The sequence below is a fragment of the Carcharodon carcharias genome, chromosome 33 (genome assembly GCF_017639515.1).
Source record: "Carcharodon carcharias isolate sCarCar2 chromosome 33, sCarCar2.pri, whole genome shotgun sequence".
NCBI classification, from domain to species: Eukaryota; Metazoa; Chordata; class Chondrichthyes; order Lamniformes; family Lamnidae; genus Carcharodon; species Carcharodon carcharias.
In genome coordinates, this window is record NC_054499.1 from 9509327 (window position 1) to 9535323 (window position 25997).

Below are 25997 nucleotides of genomic sequence, written 5' to 3' on the forward strand. Positions count from 1 at the left end.
CCACACTCTCACCACTCTCTGAGTGAAGAAGTTCCCCCTAATGTTCCCCCTAAACCTTTCCCCTTTCACCCTAAAGCCATGTCCTCTTGTGTTTATCTCTCCTAATCTAAGTGGAAAGAGCCTACTTGCGTTTACACTATCTATACCCCTTAACCTAACTATCTCTCTTTGCAGTCTCTTTGAGACCTCACAACATGCTTTCCCTCCTGGCTTTGAATCATCAGTGAATTTGGCTACAATGCAGTCTATCCTTTCATCCAAGCCATTGATATAGATTGCAAATAGCTGAGGCCCCAGCGCTCCTTCCTAGAGCACTCTGCTTTTCTGTGGCACTGTGAGTTGTGGCTCAGTGGGGGTGGCACTCCTGCCTCTGAGAAAGTTTGTGGTTCAAGTCTCACTCAGAGGCTTGAGCGCCAGACACTCCCAGTGGAGCATTGCAGGAGTGCTGCACTGTCGGGAGGTGCTGTCTTTCAGGTGAAACGCCCTCTCCAGCGGATGTAAAAATTCCCGGTCTTATTTCAAAGTAGCACAGGATAGCTCCCCGGTGTCCTGGACAATGTTTATCCCTCAAATCAACATGACTAAAATGGATTATTGCTTTGCTGTTTGTGGGAGCTTGCTGTGCACAAATTGCCTGATGCCTTTCCTACGTTACGACAGTGACGAGACTTCAAAAAGTACCTCATTGACTGTAAAGTGCTTTGGGATGCCCTGATGCAATGGAAGGTGCTATAGAAATGCAAACCTTTCTTTATCAGCTTGTTCGAACACCCCCCAGGGAACTTAATGGGGAATAAATGTGTCAGATGTTTGTATCAGAATGTACAGGGGCGACATAACCTCTTGAGGTCCACCTGGATATGGTGGCAGCTGATTGAGTCACAATAGGATTCCTAGGGGAAGATTCCCTCTGTCTCACTCAGGGGTTGCTAAAGACAATCACAGCCAATGTGTGATCAGCTAACCCAGGAAAGACTTCCTGGAAATGGAGAATCATATACCACCCAGAAGGAGACCACCGTGCATGCGTTGACACTTTGGTAGAGCCCTCCAATTAATCCCAATTCCCTGGCTCTATTTTTTAGTCTGTTTTTGGGATGCAGTCATCGCTGGCAGGACCAACATTTATTGCCCATCCTTAATTGCCCCTTGAGAAGGTGGTGGTGAGCTGCTGCCTTCTTGAACCGCTGCAGTCCATATGGCGTAGGTACACCCAGAGTGCTGTTAGGGAGAGAGTTCCAGGATTTTGACCCAGCGACAAGTCAGGATGATGAGTGGCTTGGAGGGAAACTTCCAGGTGGTGGTGTTCCCATCTACCTACTGCCCTTGTCTTTCTAGATGGTAGAGTTTGTGGGTTCAGAAGCTGCTGTTGAAGGAGCCTTGGTGAGTTCCTGCAGTGCATCTTGTAGATGGTACACACTGCTGCTACTGTGCGTCGGTGGTGGAGGGAGTGAATGTTTGTGGATGGGGTACCAATCAAGTGGGCTGCTTTGTCCTGGATGGTGTTGAGCTTCTTGAGTGTTGTGGGAGCTGCACTCATCCAAGCAAATGGGGAGTATTCCATCACACTCCTGACTTGTACCTTGTAGATAGTGGACAGGCTTTGGGGAGCCAGGAGGTGAGTTACTCACCGCAGGATTCCTAGCCTCTGACCTGCTCTTGTAGCCACAGTATTTATATGGCTGGACGATTCAGTTTCTGGTTAATGGTAACCCCCAGGACGTTGATCATGGGGATTCAGCGATGTTAGTGCCATTAAATGTCAAGGGGAGATGGTCAGATTCTGTCTCACTGATATGGCCATCGCCCGGCACTTGTGTAATAAGTGATACTTGAATTTTCTCCACTTTTTTCCCCTTTGAGTTCCCTTTTGAAAGTTCCTATTGAATCTCCACCCACCACCCTTTCAGGCAGTGCTTTCCAGATCACAGCAATGTGTTGTCTCAATACTGTCAGGATATGGGATTTGGGAGCATTCGGAGAGGGGGGTGGTGGTGGGTGTTGCTGCCTATCCATGATGTGGCCATAATAACCATTCCATTCCTCTCCCTAAGCTGTTACGGAGATGCCAGCAAACTAACATCAAAGATTACTTTCAGGCTAATAGTCCATTCCCCTTGCAATGTGGTTCTCTCTCCAAATCCCCAACCTGCAGCCGGGAATGGGTTAATCCCCATAGGTAAATTTGGGCGTGGATCCTGTTCTGCTTCGTCTGATACAGTAAGATGTTTCTGGAAGTCCTGACTAAAGGTTAGAGACTGCAAAAGGGATTCGGACACCCTGACACGCCCAATTGCCTTGCCCCCACCCCTGCTGTGGGGGAAGGGTTCAAGTTCTGGGGTTGGGTAGGGGCGTGAGAACCTGGGAGCGAGAAGGAAAGATAGGGAACCTTTCACTCAAAGGGGACTGGAGGTGTCCAGTAGATTATCAGAGGTGGGGATTGAATTATTAACTGGGGGCCAGTTAGGTTTTGGAGAGAATGGGGTTTTGACAGATGTGGTGGAGTGGGTGGGTGGGTTTGAAGGATATTAGGTGAGTAGGTAGGGTTGAGGGATATGGTGGGGTTGAGGGATTGAGGGATCTGGTGGGGTTGAGGGAGATTGGGGGGGGGGGTCAAGGGATAATTTTGTTGGACCTATTGACCCTTTTCTGAAAACAATCATATGGGTTTGGTGGAGTGGGTGGGTTTAAAGGATATTGGTGAGTAGGTGGTGTTGAGGGATATGGCGGGGTGTAGGGATTGAGGGGTACGGTGGGGTTGAAAGTTCTGGAAGGCTTGAGGGATGTTGAGGGTTATGGTGGGGTTGAGGGATATGGTTGGGTTGGGGGATTGAGGGATCTGGTGGGGTTGAGGGATATGGGGGGGCGGAATCGAGGGATAATTTTGTTGGACCTATTGACCCTTTTCTGAAAACAATCATTTGGGTTTGGGTTAAAGCAAACCTGTGGAACGAGATGGAAAAGAGTTTGGTTTTTAAAGATTCTGCTTTCATATTTGGATCACCCACAGCTCACCAAACTGGTTCCAGTGTTGTTATAAGTGAGCATATGTAACAATGCGGTGACATTCCTATTATGTCCTGTTAGGAATTGCGTTGGAACCATAGAACCATAGAAAAGTTACAGCACAGAAGGAGGCCATTCAGCCCCATCTTGTCCTTGCCAGCCCAAGGACACCCAGGTGCCCTTTCTAATCCCACCTCCCTGCACCCGCCCTATTCTTGTGATAGTTTTTAGTTCAGGAACAAAGGGAAGAGGTTAGGCTCTCTTGCTGGTGGTGACTGGCTTTGCAGAGCAGCTCAGGGAAGGGGAAATCACCCAGGCTTCTGATTGCTCATAGCAAACCAGCAGCCTCTGCTGAACACTGTGTGTTTGTATGTTTGTGTGTGTGTTGTGCATGTTTGTGTGTTTGCTTGTGTTTGTGTTTGTGTGTGTGTGTTTGTGTGTGTGCGTGTTTCTTTGTGTGCATGTGTGTTTGTATGTGTGCGTGTTTCTTTGTGTGCATGTGTTTGTATTTGTTTGTTTGCGTGTATGTATGTGTGTGTGTGTGCGCATGTTTCTTCGTGTGCATGTGTGTTTGTTTGCGTGTATGTATGTGTGTGTGTGCGTGTTTCTTTGTGTGCATGTGTGTTTGTATGCGTATATGTGTGTGTGTGTTTCTTTGTGTGCATGTGTGTTTGTATGCGTATATGTGTGTGTGTTTCTTTGTGTGCATGTGTTTGCGTGTATGTATGTGTGTGTGTGCGTGTTTCTTTGTGTGCATGTGTGTTTGTTTACGTGTATGTATGTGTGTGTGTGTGCGCATGTTTCTTTGTGTGCATGTGTGTTTGTATGCATTTGTTTGTGTGTATGTTTGAGTGTGTGTTTCTTTGACGGTCTCCATCAGCCTTGGTTGTGAGATCTGACCAATTAAATACCGACCTTTCCAGCAATACCGAATTCTGAGGATGGGATTAACCAAAAAGTAGGCTGCTGGTCCTGTGAGCTCCTGGCTGGAATCTGTGGATAGCTAGAATGATAAGTGGCTCGGCTATGATGCCCTCCTTCTGCAAATAGATACCTACTGTGTTGGCTCACACACGCTGGTTGGAATTTTACAGCAGTGGGATTTTAAGGTCCTGCTGAAACCAATGGAGTTTAGAACGGCTCGCTGCATTTTACAGCCCCAACCCCACCATGACAGGTCTGTAACATTTCAGCCACTGTCTTGCACACTCACACACACACACACACGCACACTCACACACACACTTAGGCACTCACACACACATTCAGATACGCAGACACTCACACACTCAGACACTCGCATACGCACACACTCACATACACACACTCATGCACTCACACACACACACTCAGACACTCAGATACTCACACACACTCAGACACACACACACATGCACATGCACACAATCACACACACTCTCTCACACACACTCACACACACACACTCTCTCTCACACACACACACACACACACTCACAAATTCACACACACACACTCTCACACACATAGTCACACACATACAAATTCAGACACACACACACATTCTCACACACACATACTCACACAAATTCAGATACACACTCACTCTCACACTCACACATACACACACAGACACACTCTCACACAAATTCAGACACACAAATTCAGACACACACAAATTCAGACACACACTCACACACATACTCACACACACTCACACACACACACTCAGACACACACTCACACAAATTCAGACACACATTCTCACACAAATTCAGACACACACAAATTCAGACACACACTCACTCACATACTCACACACTCTCTCACACACACTTTCACACAAATTCAGACACACACTCACACACACACACACACACTCTCTCTCACACACACACACACACACACAGTCACACACAAATTCAGACACACACTCACACTCACTCACACACACTCACACTCACTCACACAGACTCCCACTCTCTCTCACAGGCACATACTCTCACACTCACTGGCACGTACACACAAACATTCTCTTTCTCACACACACAGGCAGTCACTCTCTCTCTCACACACACACACAAATTCAGACACACATACACACTCACACTCTGTCTCTCTCACACACAATCACACATAAAATCAGCACCCCATGAAAGAGCAGACCAAGCACGATAAAGGATCATTCTTACTTAAATGTCGAGCAGCCTGTGGTCAGATGACCTGCTGGACCCTGTTAAATGCCTCCTCCGATGGAAATAACATCGAGGCCCCCGACCCTGTAAGTGGTAACACACTCCCCAGGGACCCCCTGTAAAAAAACTGACACGCTCCCCGGGGACCCCCTGTAAAAAAACTGACACACTCCCTTGGGACCCCCTGAAAATACTGACACACTCCCCGTGGACCCCCTGTAAATACTGACACACGCCCCAGGGAACCCCTGTAAATACTGACACACTCCCCAGGGAACCCCTGTAAATACTGACACATTCCCTGGGGAAACTCTGTAGATACTGACACATTCCCTGGGGAAGCTCTGCAGACAGCAACATCCTCCTGGGGAACTCAGGGATCCTCCCGCTCCCTATCTCTCGTCTTCCTGGATGCAAATAAAATCAGCCGGAAACCACACTGATGGTCAACAGCTGAGCTAATGTCTCTCACTGTGGTTCCCAGACATCCTCTGAAGGTGTGACTCTGCAGATACAATATGCCACAGCGTGTGCAGCACTACAAGGGCCAGAATTACCGAGCGCTGAAGGGAGCCTGTCGACGGGACAAGATTCTGTTTGAGGACCCCCTCTTCCCGATCTCAAATGATTCCATCTATTACACCCGATCCCCTCCTGGGAACGTCGAGTGGAAACGCCCGAGTGTAAGTCAGGAAGATCCAACCAGTTTCGTTCTTTATCCTGTCATCATGTATTGTAAACCAACGTGGGAACAGGAGGAGGCCATTCGGCCTCTCGAGCGTGTGCCATTCAATTATATCGCGGCCAATCTTAAAAAAAAACTTGAGGCTGGGGAAGAATGGGGGATCTAATTGAATGTCAGAACAGTCTTGAGGGGCTGAATGGCCTCCTCCTGTTCCTACGTTAAACACACCTTTAACCATTGCTGTATGATATCAATAATCTCTGTGCGTTTATTTTCTGTCCACCAACTTCACTTCCTGTTGTTGTGACTTTTAGCGGCATTTCATACATCAATAATAAGTATAAAAAGGTTCCTAAGTCGTTGGTAGCTGCAGCAATTTCCTGCGTGAAGACATCTGAATGTAGTTATGAGCAACAGCCACCAGGTGGCAGTGTAGCCTCACTGCAGTGCTCTCGCACCAGGAGCAATGCCACAGGTTCTTGAATATTGCTGAAAAGAGAGGTAAAGTTGCCAAAGCTTTTCGTCCTGCACTCATCAGGACAAATGCAAGGAAGCCAAATTTCACACGGTTGCAACCACTTTATACTACAGGAGAAAAGGGCGCCGATTGCCAATTGCTGATTAAAAGCACCTGCTGTTAAATGTGATTCTGTAGATGGGCAGAACTTGCTGAACAATCCTGAGTGTGCTAATAGTTACACTAACAGCCAATTGAGATGATCAGTTAAGCTTGTAATGTGGTCCATTTACGCTTGTTAGAAGCAACATATGTTTATACAGAGGTACCCGTACTCTTCAAACAAAAGGAATATGTTCAATTTTTTGAATTACTTGGGAGCTGAGGGAGCTTGTGGTTCACTGTTGCTTTCTCTATGGCAATGCCTAAGCCAATTAAAGTCAACTTGCCAAGCAGTCAGCACCCTTTTTCTCCTGTGGAATAAATTGTTGTGATGGTTTGAAATTTGGCATTCTTGTGTTTGTCCTGATGAGTGCCAGACAAAAAACTTTGACAACATACCTCTCTTTTCATCAAGATTCATGTTCTGCGCTACCAAGCAACTGTTTGCCATAGGCTGTCTTTAGGCGTTGACATGTATAAACTGAACTCATCCAAATAAGCCTCAAGAGTCATGATTTATGACTCTACAACTCTGAAAATAACTCATTAGGAACGTTGGACCTGTGTGACTCAGTGAGTCACACTCGCCTCTGAGTCAGAAGGTCGTGGGTTGAAGCCTCACTCCAGAGACTTGAGCCCAAAATCCAGGCCGACACTCCTTTGTAAAACTGAGCTGCTCACTCGGGTGGATTTGGAAGACCTGTTGGCCGCTATTTTGAAGAGGAGCAGGGGGAGTCCTCCCCAGTGCCCTGGGGCCAATATTTACCCCTCAATCAACATCATGGGAACTGAAGACCTGGCCATTATCACATTGCTGTTCGTGGGAGCTTGCTGTGTGCAAATTGGCTGCTGTGTTTCCAACACTAAAACATGAGGATGTCTCAGAAAAGCACTTCATTGGCTGTAAAGCACTTTGAGATGCGCTTAGGCTGTCATAGGAATGCAGGTTTTAAATTGTTACCCCATCCCTGGTCTTCCTCCTTTCCCCCATTCCTATCCCCGCCCAACCCCGTGACCTTTACCTTTGTTCTTCCTGCAGGAACTGTGCACGGATCCACAGCTGTTTGTGGATGGGATCAGCTCCCGGGATCTCAACCAGGGGAGCCTGGGAAACTGCTGGTTCGTGGCCGCTTGCTCCTGCCTAGCCACAGAGCCCTCCCTTTGGAAAAAGGTCTGGCACTTTCCGTTTCCGGGTACAGACTGGCTGGTTTGGGGGGGTCTTACAGGTGTGTTGCTATGTATCACATCATCATGTTTGACAAGAGAGTATCTAATCCCTTCCTTTTGACATTCGAAAGCGTTAACATCACTAACCCCACCACTATCAACATCCTGGAGGGGGGGGGTGCGGTGGGGGGTGGTTACTATTGTCCAGAAACTGAACAGGAATGGTCAGAAAAAATACTGTGGCTGCAAGAGTAGGCCAGAGGGTGGGAATTCTACAGTGAGTGACTCGCCTCCTGACTCCCCAAAGCCTGTCCACCATCTACAAGTCAGGAGTGTGATGGGATACTCCCCACTTGCCTGGATGAGTGCAGATCCCACAACACTCAAGAAACCCAACACCATCCAGGACAAAGCAGCCCTGCTTGATTAGCACCCCATCCACAAACATTCACTCCCTCCACCACCGACGCACATTAGCAGCAGTGTGTGTACCATCTACAAGATGCACTGGAGGAACTCACCAAGGCTCCTTCGACAGCACCTTCCAAACCCACGGCCACTACCACCTAGAAGGACAAGGGCAGCAGACACATGGGGAACACTGCCACCTGGAAGTTCCCCTCCAAGTCACTCACCACCCTGACTTGGAAATATATCGGCCGTTCCTTCACTGTCGCTGGGTCAAAATCCTGGAACTCCTTCCCTTACAGCACAGTGGGTGTACCTACACCACATGGACTGCAGCGGCTCAAGAAGGCAGCAGCTCACCACCACCTTCTCAAGGGGCAATTAGGGATGGTCTAGCCAGCGACATGCTCGCACTGTGAACAGGAATGAAAAAAATGATTCCTGCAACTATATATTAAATATGAACATAGACAACATCTCAGCTTCAGCCCCACCTTTCCCCCCATTTGTGATATATATATATATATATATGTATATACATATATGGACAGGGCATCTCATCCAAAAACCATCCAATTTTCCAGTAGAGGTGTAGAAAATTATTTCAAACCCAGGCTGATTTGAGGAGTTAAGAAAACAATCTGTGAAACTCCTCTGTCCAAAGCAGTGGAAACTCATCCAGATAGTCGCTCTCACCCTGAGAATTCTGTGCAGTGCACAAATTTTACAAACAATTTGCCTGTTTACTTCAGTCTGGGATATTTATCCTCACGCATGGATTTTTCATTGAGTTAGGAGATTCGTGGACCCCGGGGACTGGATAGCACATTGCACAATCCTTTCATGTTTGGACCCAGGACGCGGTTTATATGGGTCTGATAGGTGGATCGAATCAGTTTTACTGGCTGCTAAGAGTTCCAGGACACAGCACTGGGCATTTGACACCTGCAAACCTCTTCCCTGATCACAGGCTCGTCTCTCGAGAGTTTTAGGAAGATGTCACAAGAGAGCTGGTGCTTGAAAATGGAGCACTGGAAAGAAAACTTAAAGGAGGGTTCATGGGGAATGTGTAGAGGGAGCTTTACTCTGTATCTAACCCCGAGCTTTACCTGTCCTGGGAGTGTTTGATGGGGACAGTGTAGAGGGAGATTTACTCTGTATCTAACCCCGTGCTGTACCTGTCCTGGGAGTGTTTGATGGGGACAGTGTAGAAGGAGCTTTACTCTGTATCTAACCCCGTGCTGTACCTGTCCTGGGAGTGTCTGATGGGGACAGTGTAGAGGGAGATTTACTCTATATCTAACCCCGTGCTGTACCTGTCCTGGGAGTGTTTGATGGGGACAGTGTAGAAGGAGCTTTACTCTGTATCTAACCCCGTGCTGTACCTGTCCTGGGAGTGTTTGATGGGGACAGTGTAGAGGGAGCTTTACTCTGTATCTAACCCCGTGCAGTACCTGTCCTGGGAGTGTTTGATGGGGACAGTGTAGAGTGAGCTTTACTCTGTATCTAACCCCATGCTGTACCTGTCCTGGGAGTGTTTGATGGGGACTGTGTAGAGGGAGCTTTACTCTGTATCTAACCCCGTGCTGTACCTGTCCTGGGAGTGTTTGATGGGTACAGTGTAGAGGGATCTTTACTCTGTATCTAACCCCGTGCTGTACCTGTCCTGGGAGTGTTTGATGGGGACAGTGTAGAGGGAGATTTACTCTGTATCTAACCCCGTGCTGTACCTGTCCTGGGAGTGTTTGATGGGGACAGTGGAATGGAAATAGACAATTGGAGAGGAGGATCTTTATCCCCTCCATCTATTATCCCACTTCTTCAATGTGGATGGTAGTTTTGTAAAAGGCTGTTTTTAGCAAGCTCCCTCTACACATTCCCCATGAACCCTCCTTTAAGTTTTCTTTCCAGTGCTCCATTTTCAAGCACCAGCTCTCTTGTAACATCTTCCTAAAACTCTCGAGAGACGAGCCTGCGATCAGGGAAGAGGTTTGCAGGTGTCAAATGCCCAGTGCTGTGTCCTGGAACTCATAGCAGCCAGTAAAACTGATTCGATCCACCTATCAGACCCATATAAACCGCATCCTGGGTCCAAACATGAAAGGATTGTGCAATGTGCTATCCAATCCCGGGGGTCCATGAATCTCCTAACTCAATGAAAAATCCATGCGTGAGGATAAAGATCCCAGATTGAAGTAAACAGGCGAATTGTTTGTAAAATTTGTGCACTGCACCAAATTCTCAGGGTGAGAGCGACCATCTGGATGAGTTTCCACTGCTTTAGACAGAGGAGTTCCACGGATTGTTTTCTTAACTTCTCAAATCAGCCTGGGTTTGAAATAATTTTCTACCTGTCTGTACCTGCTCTCAAACTAGGGGACATAGTTGCAGAATAAGGGGACGCTCATTTAAAACTGAGATGCGAAGGAATTTCTTCTCTCAGAGGGTAACGAATATCTGGAATTCTCTACCCTAGAGAGTTGTGGAGGCTCGATCACTGAAAGCATTTAAAGAGGAGGTAGATAGATTTTTGAAATATCGGGGAGTTGAGGGCTATGAGGAGCTGGCAGGAAAGAGGAGATGAGGTCTGGGGCAGATCAGCCACAACCTTATTGAATGGCCAGACAGGCTTGAGGGGCCGAATGGCCTACTCCTGCCCCCATTTCTAATGTTCTTATCTCTGCAAGAACAGTTTAGCTGGTACTGTCCCTCCAACCTTCTCCCCATAACACTGAACATTCTCTCTCTTCAGATAATAACCCAATTCCCTCTCGGATGCCTCGGTTGATCCTGTCTCCCCAACACTCTCAGGTGGCGCTTTCCAGATCCTGACTGCTCGCTGCGTGAAAAAGTTTCTCCTCCTGTCGCCTTTGGATTTTTTTGCCAATCGTGTCCCCCAGCTCTCGATCCTATCATCACCGGAACAGTCTCTCCCGATCTACCCTGTCCAGACCCCTCGGGATTTTGGCTGCCGCGCAAAATTCCTCACCCACCTCCTCGAAACCCAGTCCAAGGGGGAACTGGGGATCTGGACTTTGGGATCTGGGAGTTAACGGGAAATGGAGCTTAGCACCAGGGCTATCCGTGAGGCAGCAACTCACTCAATCACTCGCGCCATTTTGCCAGGAGGAGGTTTCCTGCCAAGTTGATGTTTGGTATTGGTTTCTCCAGGTTATCCCGGACCATAAGGAGCAGGAATGGGATCCGAGAAAGCCGGACAGCTACGCCGGGATCTTCCACTTCCGTTTCTGCCGGTTCGGCAGCTGGCTCGATGTGGTGATCGATGATCGCCTGCCCACCGTGAATGGCAGGCTCATCTTCTGCCACTCCGACAACAGCCGGGAGTTCTGGTGCTCCTTGCTGGAGAAAGCCTACGTCAAGTAAGCTGGCTCTTCAAAAGCAGAAGGGGGAAGGCCCCCACCTTCCCCACGTGGGATTGGTCTTGGGGTCCTGACCAATTAGGTTGAGCTTTGGGAGGAGGTCCCTGGCAACCTTGGATAGAGGAGCATCAATAGATGTTGTCCGTATGGACTGCCAGAAGGCATTGGATAAGGTTCCACATGAGAGATTATTGGCAAAAATTGGAGCATGAGCAAGTGGAGTTTGGAAAGTGCTGGAAGGCCATGGAGATTAGGGATAAATTTGTTGAATGGAAAGAAATGACAAGTGGTGCTCCCCATCAATCTGTGCTTTTTAACCATATTTGTCACTGATTTATCAGGGCAAAGCAGCCTGCTTGATTCCACCGCCCCTCCATGCACCGCCTGACACATTCACCTCCTCCATCACCGACGCGCAGTAGCAGCAGTGTGTACTATCTACAAGATTCACTGCAGCAACTCACCAAGGCTCCTTGGGCAGCCTCTTCCAAACCCATGATGTCTGCCATCTAGAAGGACAAGGGCAGCAGACACATGGGGCCACCACAGCCTGCAAGTGCCCCTCCAAGCCACTCACCATCCTGGCTTGGAAATATATTGGCTGTCCCTCCATTGTCGCTGGGTCAAAATCCTGGAACTCCCACCCTAACAGCACGGTGCGTGTACTTACACCACATGGACTGCAGCGGCTCAAGAAGGCAGCTCACCACCACCTTCTCAAGGGGCAATTAGGGATGGACAATAAATGCTGGGCCCAGCCAGTGATGCCCATATTCCAAGATTAAGTAAAAAAATGAAATGACTTGGATGAAGGTACAGAGTATTGTTCATCTGAGTTTACCAGTGACCCTGAATTAGGAGGGACAGAGAGTTAGTGGTACTGGGAGCAGGAAGTTTCAAAGGCTCATAGCCAGATTAAGTGAATGGGGCAAGAACCACAAGGCTCCAGCTTTAAGTCTCGCCCCTGGGCTTGAGTACAAAATCAAGGTTGAGACTCCAGTGCAGTACTGCAGTGCTACACTGTCAGAACTACCATCTTTCAGATGAGGCATGAAGCCCAGGCCCCACCTGCCTCCTCGGGTGGACGTGAGAGATCCAATGGCACCTTGAAGAAGAGCAGGGGAGTTCTGTCTGGTGTCCTGGCTGAGGTTTATCCCCCAACCAACATCATTAAAGACAGATGATCTGGTCATTGTCATAGTAATGTTTATTCGGTTGGTGCTACAGAACTTAGGTATTGCTGAAAAAAGAGACATGTCGAAGCTTTTTGTCTTGCACTCATCAGGACACTTCACAAGAATACCAAAATAAGGGGAAAACAACAATTTATACTGTATGTGAAGAGAGTGCTGATTGGTTGGCAAGTGGACTCTGGTAGACACGTTGCCATGGAGAATGTACCAGTGATGGTGGCTGACAGTTAACTGCCAAGCATTGTTTGAAATTTAAACCAGGCAGCTTGACCCCGATTGGTTAAGGCAGTGCCCTGAGGAATGAGTCAGCAAATGGCTGTCACTTGTTTTGTTTAGCCAAAGCAGGCACAAATGTGTGTACATGTCCTTTCTGTCAGCAAAGAACAGGGCCCTGTGTATTAATTCAGAATCACATGTGCAGCCCTTAAGAATGAATTCAGATCAGGGACTCAAAATTGTGCCGTCTCACGGACTAAATGGCTCAACTCCACATGGGACACACCGGTGTCAACAATGGGGCAATTTCCCTTTCAAATAAAATGGAGTTTCCTTTTCTCTAGAAAAGAGAAGGCTGAGGGGTGACCTAACAGAGACCTTTAAAACTATCAAAGGGGTTCGGTAGGGAAGGTGGAGAAGGTGTTTCCACTTGAGAGGTAGGCCAGAACTAGGGGCCATCAATATAATATGGTCACTAATGAATCCAGTCGTGAATTCAGGTGAAACTTCTTTACCCAGAGAGCAGTGAGAATGTGGAACTCACTCCGACAGGGAGTGGTTGGGGTGAATAGGGTAGATACATTTAAGGGGAAGCTGAGCAAACACATGAGGGAGAGAGGAAAAGACGGATGTGCTGATGGGTTGAGATGAAGGGGGGGGTGGTGAGAGGAGGCTCGTGTGGAGCTTAAACGCCAGCACGGAGCAGATAGGCCGAATGGTCTGCTTCTGCGCTGTAAATCCTATTGGGTCACCAGCGTTGAGAAACCGCAGCGGTGGAAGGGTTAAGTGGGGCCGCTCCAGTGCTTGTACTGACCATGTGCCTTGTCCCTATGTCAGGCTGAATGGCTGTTATGAAGCTCTGGAAGGGGGCAACACGGCCGATGCCTTGGTGGATTTCACCGGGGGGATTTCTGAGCCGGTGGCCCTGGCCGAGGAGAATTACAGCGCCGACCTTGAGAAGAGAAAGAAGCTCTACCAGAACCTCCTGAAAGCTCATTGCAGAAGGTCGCTGATCAGCTGCTCCATTCGGGTAATGGCAAAGCTCCTCCTGTGCTACTCTTATCCTCTTCATCAGAAGGTGGGTGGGTGGGTGGGTGGATGGGGGTGTGGGGGGGTGGTTCAAGTCCCAATCCAGGCACTCGAGCCCCCTAACCCAGGCCTAGTCTCCCAGTGTCAGCACAGGGGGAGCGCCACGCCGATGAGGACATTGAACTGAGGCCCCCAACAGTCTCGAGTGGATGTAAAAGATCCTGCGGCCACTATTTCGAAGGAGAGTGGGGGGGGTTTTCCCCGGGGTTGCCCTGGGCCCATTGTTTATCCCTCGACCGACCGCACTCAGAGCAGATGATCTGGTCCGTGATCACTTTGCCGTTTGTGGGATCGCGCTGTGCACAATTGCAACAGCGCCTGCGCTTTGCAGAGGATTTCATTGGCTGTGAGGCACCTTGGGATGTCCCGAGGCTGTGACAGGGGCGTTACATAAATGTGAGCCCTTCCACTCCCCATGAGCGGGTTTCGAGAAGGCTTCCTATCAACGAATCGGATTCAAGGCTATTGGAGCCCCACCAAGGGAATGTTGGAGATAGGAGGGGCTAGGAGGGCCAAAGGTTCTGCCTGAAACTCTCCACCGCCTTCTCTCCACTTTTAAGACGTTCCTTCAACCCACAACCTCTTTGACTGAATCTTTGGTCACCTGATCCCTGTCCCTAATATCTCCTTATTTGGCTCGAGTGTCCGATGTGGCTCTGGTGAAGCACCTTGGGATGATTTGCCATCTTAAAGGCCCTATATAAATGCAAATTGTTGTTGAGTTACAGTGCCATTTTGAATCGCCAGCGTTCAATCCACGTCCTTGCCATGATTGGTCGGTTAGAGTGTGTGTTGTGAGCAAGTGCACTGACCACACCCTCTCCTCCCCCTGTTTCACACAAACATACAAAATAGGAGCGGAACATAGGAACAGGAGAAGGCCATTCAGCCCATCAAGCCTGCTCCGCCATTCAATACGATAATGGCTGATCGGACACTTCAATGCCTTTTACCCACGCTATCCCCATAACCCTTTACGTTATTGTTAATCAGGAATCTATCAATCTCTACCATAAATACACTCAATGACTGAGCTCCCACGGTCCTCTCAGATAGAGAATTCCAAAGATTCACAACCCCCTGAGTCAAAGAAATATCTCCTCATCTCGGTCCTAAGTGGCTTCCCCCTTATTTTGAAATTGTGTACCCTGGTTCTAGACTCCCCAACCAGGGGAGACATCTTACCTGCATCTACCCTGTCTATTCCTTGAAGTATTTTGTAGGTTTCAACAAGATCACCTCTCATTCTTTGAAACTCTAGATAATACAGGCCCAGTTTCCCCAATCTCTCTTCATAAGTCAGTCTGGCCATCCTGGGAACAAGTCCGATGAGCCTTCGTTGCATTCCCTCTATAGCAATAATATCCTCTCTGAGGTAAGGGGACCAAAACTGCACAGAGTACTCCAGGTACGGTCTAACCAAGCTTCTACACAATTGGAGCAAGACTTTGCTACTCCTGTACTCAAATCCTCTTGCAATAAAGACTAACATTCTATTAGCCTGCCTAATTACTTGCTGCATCTGCATGTTCGCTTTCAGTGACTTAGGGACAAGGACAACCAGGTCCCTTTGTACATCTACACTTTCTAATCTCTCACCATTTAGGAAATACCCTGCACATCTGTTCCTTTTACCAAAGTGGATAACCTCACATTTTTCCATGTTATATTCCATCTGCCATGTTCTTGCCCACTCACTAAGTCTGTCCAAATCCTCCTGTAGCCGCTTTACATCTTCCTCACAACACACATTCCTGCCCAGCTTTGTATCTTCCGCAAACTTGGAAATATTACATTTGGTCCCCACATCCAAATCATTGATATATATTGTGACAGCTGGGGCCCAAGTACTGGGCCCAAGTGGGGTGACATTTGCTACCCTCCAATCTTCAGGAACCATTCCAGAATTTACAGAATTTTGGAAAATGATCATCAATGTATCCACTACCTCCAAAGCACCTCTTTCAACGTTCTTCCTTATACTAATTTCCTTCAACTCCCAGTTCTCCCTAGTGCCTTGGATCTCTAAATCTGGGGAATTTCCTGTATCATCCTCAATGAAAACAGACACAAAGTAATCATTTAGCTTCTCTGCTATTTCTCTATTCCCCATTGTGAATTCTCCTGAAGTAGGCTATTCAGCCCCACTCTGCCGTTCGGTACGATCTTGATGATCTGACTGTGTTTCGAGTTCCAAATTCCCATCTACCCCCAATAACCTTCAATTCCCTTGCCTAACAAGAATCTATCTACCTCCGCCTTAAAAATATTCAGTGACCCCCCACCTCCAGAGGCAGAGAGTTCCAAAGTCGCACAACCCCCTGAGAGAAAACATTTCTCCTCATCCCTGTCCTAAAAGGGCGATCCCTAATGTTAAAACAGTGCCCCCTTGTTCTGGATTCACCCACAAGAGGAAACATCCTTTCCACGTTCACCTTGTCCAGGCCGTTCAGGATCTTGTATACTTCAATCAAGTCACCCCTCACTCTTCTAAACTCCAGTGGAAACAAGCCCAGTCTGTCCAACCTTTCCTCATAGGACAACCCGCTCATTCCAGGTATCAATCTCGTAAACCCTCTCTGAACCGCCTCCAATGTATTTACATCCTTCCTGAAATAAGGAGACCAAAACAGCACACAGTATTCGAGGTGTGGTCTCACCAACGCCCTGTATAACTGAAGCATAACGTCCTTACTTTTATGTTCAATTCCACTCATAATAAAGGACAGCATTCCAATAGGCTTCTTAATTACTTGCTGTATCTGCATACTAACTTGTTGTGACTCATACACGAGAACACTAGATCCCTTTGCAGCTTGGAATTCTGTAGTTTTTTCCATTTAAGTAATACTCTGCTTCTTTATTCTTACTGCCAAAATGAACAACTTCACATTATACTCCATCTGCCAGATTTTAGCCCATTCATTCAACTTATCCATATCCACCTGCCACTTCCTCATGTCTTCTTCACAACATACTTTCCTTACCTATCTTTGTGTCGCCTGCAAACTTAGCTACCACGCCTTCGCTCTCCCCTAACAATGATGTAAATTGTAAAAAGTTGAGGCCCCAGCACAGACCCCTGTGGGACTCCTCTCATCACATCCTGCCAATCAGAGACCCATTTATACATACTCTCTGTTTTCTGACAGCCAGCCAATCTTCTATCTGTGCTAATATGTTACACCCTACACCATGGACTTTTATTTTCCACAATAACCTTTGATGTGGTCCCCTCTCAAATGCCTTCTGGAAACCCAAGTACAGCACATCTACAGGCTCCCTTTATCCGCGGTGTTTGTCACTCCTTCAAAGAGCTCCGATAAATTGGTTAAACATGATTTCCCTTTCACAAAACAATGCTGACTCTTCCCGATTACCTTGAGTTTTCTAAGTGCCCAGCTAAAGCTGGTCGACTCGAACACCTTCCCCACAACAGATGTCAAGCCGTCTGGCCTATAGTTGCCTGTTTTCTGCCTCCCTCCCTTTCTTGAATATTCACTACTTTGCAGCCTGATGGAACCTTTCCAGAATCTAGGGAGTTTTGGAAAATTAGCACCAGCACATCGACTACATCATTAGCCGCCTCTTTTAAGACCCTAGGATGAAGTCCATCTGGACCTGGAGACTTGTCAGCTCACAGCTCCATCAGTTTACTCAGTACCACTTCCCTCGTGATTGTAATTTCACCAAGTTCCTCTCTCCCCTCCACCTCCTGATTCACAGCTATTACTGGAATGGTTTTTGTATGATCTATGGTGAAGACAGAAGCAAAATATTTATTCATTTCATCTGCCATTTCCTTACTATCCACTATTAACTCCCCACGGTCACTCTCTAGAGGACCAACTCTCACTTTACCTACTCTTTTCCTGTTTAAACACCTGAAGAAGCTCATTTCTAGCTAGCTTCCTCTCATGCTATAATTTCTTCCTCCTAATTAACCGTTTAGTCATTCTCTGCTATTCTTTGTATTCTGACCAATCATCTGACCTGCCACTCCTCTTTCTGCAATTATATGCTTTTCCCTTAAGCTCGATGCTTTCCTTCTTTAATTAACCATGGAAAATGGGCCCTCTTTTTAGAATTTTTCTGTATGGTAAGAATATACTCATTCTGTGTATTCTGAAATATCCCCTTAAATATTGCTCTATTGATCTATCCCCTAGCCTAGTATCCCAGCTTAATTCAGGTAGCTAAGTTTTCATCCCCACATATTTGCTCTTATTTAAGCTTGAGATACTAGTCTTAAACGCACTCTTCCTTTCAAACTGGATGTAAATTTCAATTGTATTGTGGCTGCTGCTACCTATGGGTGCCTTTTACTCTGAGGTCATTAATTAATTCTATCACATCACACAACACCAAGTCTAACATAACCCGCTCTCTGGTTGGTTCCAGAACATGCTGCTCTAAGAAACTATCTCGCAAGCATTCTATGAACTCCTCATCCAGACTCCTACTGCCAATCTGACTTTTCCTATTTATATGTAAATTAAAATCGCCCATGATTATTGCCGTCCTTTTATCACAAGCAGCCAATATTTCTCCTTGTATACTTTGTTCTACATTGCGATTACTGTTAGGGCCTGTAGACCATTCCCACTGGTGATTTTTTTCCCTACTATTCCTCATCTCCAACCAAACCGATTCTACACCCTGAACTCCTGAACCAAGGTCATCTCTGACTATTGCACCAATACCATTCTTGATTAACAGTGCTACCCCTCCACCTTTACCTAGCTTCCTATTCTTCTTGAATGTCAGACACACTTCAGTTTTGTTTTATATTTGATACAGCCTGAGTCTGGCGATCAGCTAGAGGCCCAGATGGGCTGTGGTTTGGTAAAAGGTCATGCCTACGGTGTCACGGATGTGCGCAAGGTACGGATTGGTGAGGGCCTTCTGTCCTACTTTAAGAAGGAGAAACTGTACATGATCCGAATGCGGAACCCATGGGGCAGCACAGAATGGAAAGGCCCATGGAGTGATGGGTAAGTATTAAGGTTGGGAGGGACCATTAATCAAGGTGAGGAGTGTTTATTTGGGTCAGGATCCCCGTGATTAAACACTCCCAGGACAGGTACAGCAAGGGGTTAGATACAGAGTAAAGCTCCCTCTACACTGTCCCCATCAAACACTCCCAGGACAGGTACAGCACGGGGTTAGATACAGAGTAAAGCTCCCTCTACACTGTCCCCATCAAACACTCCCAGGGCAGGTACAGCACGGGGTTAGATACAGAGTAAATCTCCCTCTACACTGTCCCCATCAAACACTCCCAGGAGAGGTACAGCACGGGGTTAGATACAGAGTAAATCTCCCTCTACACTGTCCCCATCAAACACTCCCAGGACAGGTACAGCACGGGGTTAGATACAGAGTAAATCTCCCTCTACACTGTCCCCATCAAACACTCCCAGGACAGGTACAGCACGGGGTTAGATACAGAGTAAATCTCCCTTTACACTGTCCCCATCAAACACTCCCAGGACAGGTACAGCACAGGGTTAGATACAGAGTAAATCTCCCTCTACACCGTCCCCATCAAACACTCCCAGGACAGGTACAGCACGGGGTTAGGTACAGAGTAAATCTCCCTCTACACTGTCCCCATCAAACACTCCCAGGACAGGTACAGCACGGGGTTAGATACAGAGTAAATCTCCCTCTACACTGTCCCCATCAAACACTCCCAGGACAGGTACAGCACAGGGTTAGATACAGAGTAAATCTCCCTCTACACTGTCCCCATCAAACACTCCCAGGACAGGTACAGCACGGGGTTAGATACAGAGTAAATCTCCCTCTACACTGTCCCCATCAAACACTCCCAGGACAGGTACAGCACAGGGTTAGATACAGAGTAAAACTCCCCCTACACCGTCCCCATCAAACACTCCCAGGACAGGTACAGCACGGGGTTAGATACAGAGTAAAGCTCCCTCTACACTGTCCCCATCAAACACTCCCAGGTCACGGACAGCACGGGGTTAGATATAGAGTAAAGCTCCCTCTACACTGTCCCCATCAAACACTCCCAGGACAGGTACAGCACAGGGTTAGATACAGAGTAAATCTCCCTCTACACCGTCCCCATCAAACACTCCCAGGACAGGTACAGCACGGGGTTAGGTACAGAGTAAATCTCCCTCTACACTGTCCCCATCAAACACTCCCAGGACAGGTACAGCACGGGGTTAGATACAGAGTAAAGCCCCCTCTACAGTGACCCCATCAAACACTCCCAGGACAGGTACAGCACGGGGTTAGATACAGAGTAAAGCTCCCTCCACACTGTCCCCATCAAACACTCCCAGGACAGGTACAGCACGGGGTTAGGTACAGAGTAAATCTCCCTCTACACTGTCCCCATCAAACACTCCCAGGACAGGTACAGCACGGGGTTAGATACAGAGTAAAGCTCCCTCTACACTGTCCCCATCAAACACTCCCAGGACAAGTACAGCACGGGGTTAGATACAGAGTAAAGCTCCCTCTACACTGTCCCCATCAAACACTCCCAGGACAAGTACAGCACGGGGTTAGATACAGAGTAAATCTCCCTCTACACTGTCCCCATCAAACACTCCCAGGACAGGTACAGCACGGGGTTAGATACAGAGTAAAGCTCCCTCTACACTGTCCCCATCAAACACTCCCAGGACAGGTACAGCACGGGGTTAGATACAGAGTAAAGCTCCCTCTACACTGTCCCCATCAAACACTCCCAGGACAGGTACAGCACGGGGTTAGATACAGAGTAAAGCACCCTCTACACTGTCCCCATCAAACACTCCCAGGACAGGTACAGCACGGGGTTAGGTACAGAGTAAATCTCCCTCTACACTGTCCCCATCAAACACTCCCAGGACAGGTACAGCACGGGGTTAGATACAGAGTAAATCTCCCTCTACACTGTCCCCATCAAACACTCCCAGGACAGGTACAGCACGGGGTTAGATACAGAGTAAAGCTCCCTCTACACTGTCCCCATCAAACACTCCCAGGACAGGTACAGCACGGGGTTAGATACAGAGTAAATCTCCCTCTACACTGTCCCCATCAAACACTCCCAGGACAGGTACAGCACGGGGTTAGATACAGAGTAAATCTCCCTCTACACTGTCCCCATCAAACACTCCCAGGACAGGTACAGCACGGGGTTAGATACAGAGTAAAGCTCCCTCAACACAGTCCCCATCAAACACTCCCAGGACAGGTACAGCACGGGGTTAGATACAGAGTAAATCTCCCTCTACACTGTCCCCATCAAACACTCCCAGGACAGGTACAGCACGGGGTTAGATACAGAGTAAAGCACCCTGTACACCGTCCACATCAAACACTCCCAGGACAGGTACAGCACGGGGTTAGATACAGAGTAAATCTCCCTCTACACTGTCCCCATCAAACACTCCCAGGACAGGTACAGCACGGGGTTAGATACAGAGTAAAGCTCCCTCAACACAGTCCCCATCAAACACTCCCAGGACAGGTACAGCACGGGGTTAGATACAGAGTAAAGCTCCCTCAACACAGTCCCCATCAAACACTCCCAGGACAGGTACAGCACGGGGTTAGATACAGAGTAAAGCTCCCTCAACACAGTCCCCATCAAACACTCCCAGGACAGGTACAGCACGGGGTTAGATACAGAGTAAAGCTCCCTCAACACAGTCGCCATCAAACATTCCCAGGACAGGTACACCACGGGGTTAGATACAGAGAAAATCTCCCTCTACACTATCCTCATCAAACACTCTCAGGACAGGTACAGCACGGGGTTAGATACAGAGTAAATCTCCCTCTACACTGTCCCCATCAAACACTCCCAGCACAGGTACAGCACAGGGTTAGATACAGAGTAAATCTCCCTCTACACTGTCCCCATCAAACACTCCCAGGACAGGTACAGCACGGGGTTAGATACAGAGTAAAGCTCCCTCTACACTGTCCCCATCAAACACTCCCAGGACAGGTACAGCACCGGGGTTAGATACAGAGTAAAGCTCCCTCTACACTGTCCCCATCAAACACTCCCAGGACAGGTACAGCACGGGGTTAGATACAGAGTAAAGCTCCCTCTACACTGTCCCCATCAAACACTCCCAGGACAGGTACAGCTCGGGGTTAGATACAGAGTAAAGCTCCCTCTACACTGTCCCCATCAAACACTCCCAGGACAGGTACAGCACGGGGTTAGATACAGAGTAAATCTCCCTCTACACTGTCCCCATCAAACACTCCCAGGACAGGTACAGCACGGGGTTAGATACAGAGTAAATCTCCCTCTACACTGTCCCCATCAAACACTCCCAGGACAGGTACAGCACGGGGTTAGATACAGAGTAAATCTCCCTCTACACTGTCCCCATCAAACACTCCCAGGACAGGTACAGCACGGGGTTAGATACAGAGTAAATCTCCCTCTACACTGTCCCCATCAAACACTCCCAGGACAGGTACAGCACAGGGTTAGATACAGAGTAAAGCTCCCTCTACACTATCCCCATCAAACACTCCCAGGACAGGTACAGCACGGGGTTAGATACAGAGTAAAGCTCCCTCCACACTGTCCCCGTCAATTCCCAGGGCAGAGAGGTTTCCTGCTCCTTGGTAACTGGGAATGACGCTGAAGCCACCTGGATCCAATCAAAAGCCAGGCTAAAGAGTTGAAAGGTCACGGTTTTGCCTATGGCGCCAATTTGAATTGAGTCCAGTGATGGGTTGAAGCGAACCCAGCGATTGGGCAAGGGATGGTCCCACCTTGAACCGAGGAAGGCCAATCTTGGTTAACCTGATCTTTGACCTCAGTTTCTCTTGAAAATTTTGGGGTGGGAAAATAAGTCCGGGGCGATGGTGGCGTCATGGTAACATCACTGGAGCATTAATCTGCAGGCCCAGGCTACAAGCTCCAATCTGACCACGGGGAGGTGGGCGTCGCTGGCTAGGCCAGAATTTATTGCCCATCCCTATTTGCCCTTGTTCCGAGGGCACTTAATAGTCAACCGTATCACTGTGGGTCTGGAGTCAGTCGCATGTAGGACAAGCTAGCAGATTTCCTTCTCTAAAGGACATTAGTGAACCAGATGGTCATCATCAGTGTATTAATTCCAGATTTTTTTTACTGAATTCAGATTTTGCCACTGGCCCTGGTGGATTTGAACCCAGGTCCCTCATAGCATGACACTGGGTATCTGGAACACTCGTCCAGTGACAATACCACCCATGCCACCCACTTAAATTCAATTAATAAAAAAATTTGGAATTAAAAGTGAGTCTCAGATATGGTGACCATGGCAACTATCATCGATTGGTGTAAAAACCCCATCCGGTTTCACTCACGCCCCTTCGGGGAAGGAAATCTGCCCTCCTTACCTGGTCTGGCCCACACGTGACTCCAGACCCACAGCAAATGCGGTCGACTCCTAACTGCCCCCTGAAATGGCCGAGCAAGCCCACTCAGTTCGAGGGCAATTAGGGACGGGCAAACAAATGCTGGCCTTGCCAGCGGTGCCCACATCCTACGCAGGAATGAAAAAGCGATTTCACTGTCCTCACCGCACTCTTATTTCCGATCGCAATGTGTTTGTGGGAGGGAGGGCGGGGGGGGGGGGGGTCGCTGTCGCATGTGGATGGGGTTTGGAGTCTCTCTCTCTGTCTGAGATCTGGGGTCTGTACCTTGCGTGAGGGGACGGGAGGGTGGGCAATGTGAGGGGCGGAAGAGGGTGGTGAGTGGCACCAGCCTGCAGGGGCCCTGCCTCTCAGGAAGGGAGGGGTAGGGGGGACCATATTTGAATTGAGGCGCCTTGTCTCGGGCCTGTGGCTGATCTCATTGTCCTGTTGAAAGTGTAGGTCTGAAGAGTGGAATAAGATCAGCAAAATGGAGAGAGAGAAAATGGGGGTGACGGTCCAGGATGATGGAGAGTTCTGGTAAGATTTTATAAATTTCAATAAATACCCTGCCCCATCTCTACTCTCTCCCAACAACCCTCTGAAATCTCTGCGATCCTCCAGTTCTAGTCTCTTGAGAATCCCCCGATTTTAATCGGCCCACCATTGGCAACCGTGCCTTCAGCTACCTGGGCCCCAAGCTCTGGGATTCCCTCCCTTAACCTCTCCGCCTCTCTCTCTCTCTCCTTAAAACTGACCCCTGTGACCAAGCTTTGGGCCACCTGTGCCAATACCTTCCTTGATGTTCAATGGCATCACCATCACTGAATCCCCCACTATCAACATCCTGGGGGTTACCATTGACCAGAAACTGAACTGGACTAGCCATATAAATACTGTGGCTACAAGAGCAGGTCAGAGACTAGGAATCCTGTGACGAGTAACTCACCTCCTGCCTCCTCAAAGCCTGTCCACCATCTACAAGGCACAAGTCAGGAGTGTGATGGAATACTCTGCACTTGCCTGGATGAGTGCAGCTCCCACAACACTCAAGAAGCTCAACACCATCCAGGACTAAGCAGTCGCTTGATTGGCACCACATCCACAAACATTCACTCCCTCCACCACCGACACACAGTAGCAGCGGTGTGTACCATCTACAAGATGCACTGCAGCAACTCACCAAGGCTCCTTAGACAGCACCTTCCAAACACACAACCTCTACCATCTAGAAGGAAAAGGGCAGCAGACAGATGGGATCATCACCACCTGGAAGTTCCCCTCCAAGTCACTCACCATCCTGACTTGGAAATATATCGGCCGTTCCTTCACTGTCGCTGGGTCAAAATCCTGGAACTCCCTCCCTAACAGCGCGGTGGGTGTACCTACACCAGATGAACTTAAACAAAAAGAAACCATGGCTCAGTGTGGAATTTCACCCTGTTTTGTTCCTGTGAAGCATCATTTTTTTAATTAATTCATAGGATGTGGGCATCGCTGGCTGGGCCCAGCATTTATTGCCCATGCCTAGTTGCCCCTTGAGAAGGTGGTGGTGAGCTGCCTTCTTGAACCGCTGCAGTCCATGTGGTGTAGGTACACCCACAGTGCTGTTAGGGAGGGAGTTCCAGGATTTTGACCCAGCGACAGCGAAGGAACGGCCGATATATTTCCCAGTCAGGATGGTGAGTGGGCTTGGAGGGGAACTTCCAGGTGGTGGTGTTCCCCATGTGTCTGCTGCCCTTGTTCTTCTAGATAGTAGCGGTCCTGGATTTGGAAAGTGCTGTCTAAGGAGGCTTGGTGAGTTCCTGCACCTTGGGAGCATTAAAGGAGCTATATAAACGCAAGTTGTTGTGCAAGCGTGTCCTTCACGGGTGACTCCTTTCAGTGCAGCGAGATAACACAGTACTCCTGATGTCCAATAGGAAAGTAGCATTATGCGCCGGGGTGGAATTTGAGGAGATTGAAAATGATGAGCTATTCCAATGTTGCGTCTAATTGTTTCCAACCCACCTGAGAGGGAGCTGTAAAATTGTCATTCTGTTCCTCGCTCTCTCTCAAGTGCTTAACTAGCTTCCCCTTAAGGGTGTAGGGAAGGAGAAAGTGACTGAAGGGTGGTGTTGGTTGCAGAGTGAGAGGAGATTTGTGAGCAGCACTGGGACCGGTTCACCTTTGAATTCGATGATGCGGCGAATTAACTCCGGTGCTTCCCTCCCTCCCTCCCTTGTGACCCAGGATGAATTTCGAGGATTTCTCCGCCTACTTCACCGACATGGTGATCTGCCGGCAGATCAACACCTCCTTGCTCAGCTTCCACAAGACCTGGTTGGAGGCCACGAGGTCCGGCGAGTGGGCCGTCTGCACCCACCCGCTTCAGAACCGGAGTGGGGGCTGCATCAACAACCGCGACACCTTCCTCCAGAACCCTCAGGTGTGTGCCACTTAACCGCGCTCCTCGAGACCCCCCTCCAACTTCACTCGCACCCGCTGACCTACGTTAGACTCCCGGCCGAGCATCGCCTCAATCTTCAAAACCCCCATCCTTGTTCTCAAATCCCTCCATGGCCCTCTTCCCCACCTCCTCCCCCGTCTCTGGAGCCTCCTCCAGGCCCACAACCCTCCGAGATCTCCGGCCTCTTGAGCATCCCCTGGTTTTAACCGCTCCAC

General features: G+C 48.5%; 1 protein-coding gene across 2 annotated transcripts in view; it reads left to right on the plus strand.

Moving 5' to 3' along the window:
- Positions 1–5698: 5698 nt before the first annotated feature.
- LOC121272317 (calpain-5-like) overlaps positions 5699–25997 on the plus strand; it is a 32902-nt gene continuing 12603 nt past the window's right edge. For both annotated transcript variants that reach the window (XM_041178925.1, XM_041178926.1), the window contains exons 1-7: positions 5699–5863; positions 7524–7655; positions 11231–11439; positions 13686–13878; positions 18738–18931; positions 23796–23873; positions 25566–25761. In XM_041178925.1, coding sequence (XP_041034859.1) covers positions 5699–5863; positions 7524–7655; positions 11231–11439; positions 13686–13878; positions 18738–18931; positions 23796–23873; positions 25566–25761 — 1167 coding nt within the window. The remainder of the gene's footprint in view (positions 5864–7523; positions 7656–11230; positions 11440–13685; positions 13879–18737; positions 18932–23795; positions 23874–25565; positions 25762–25997) is intronic.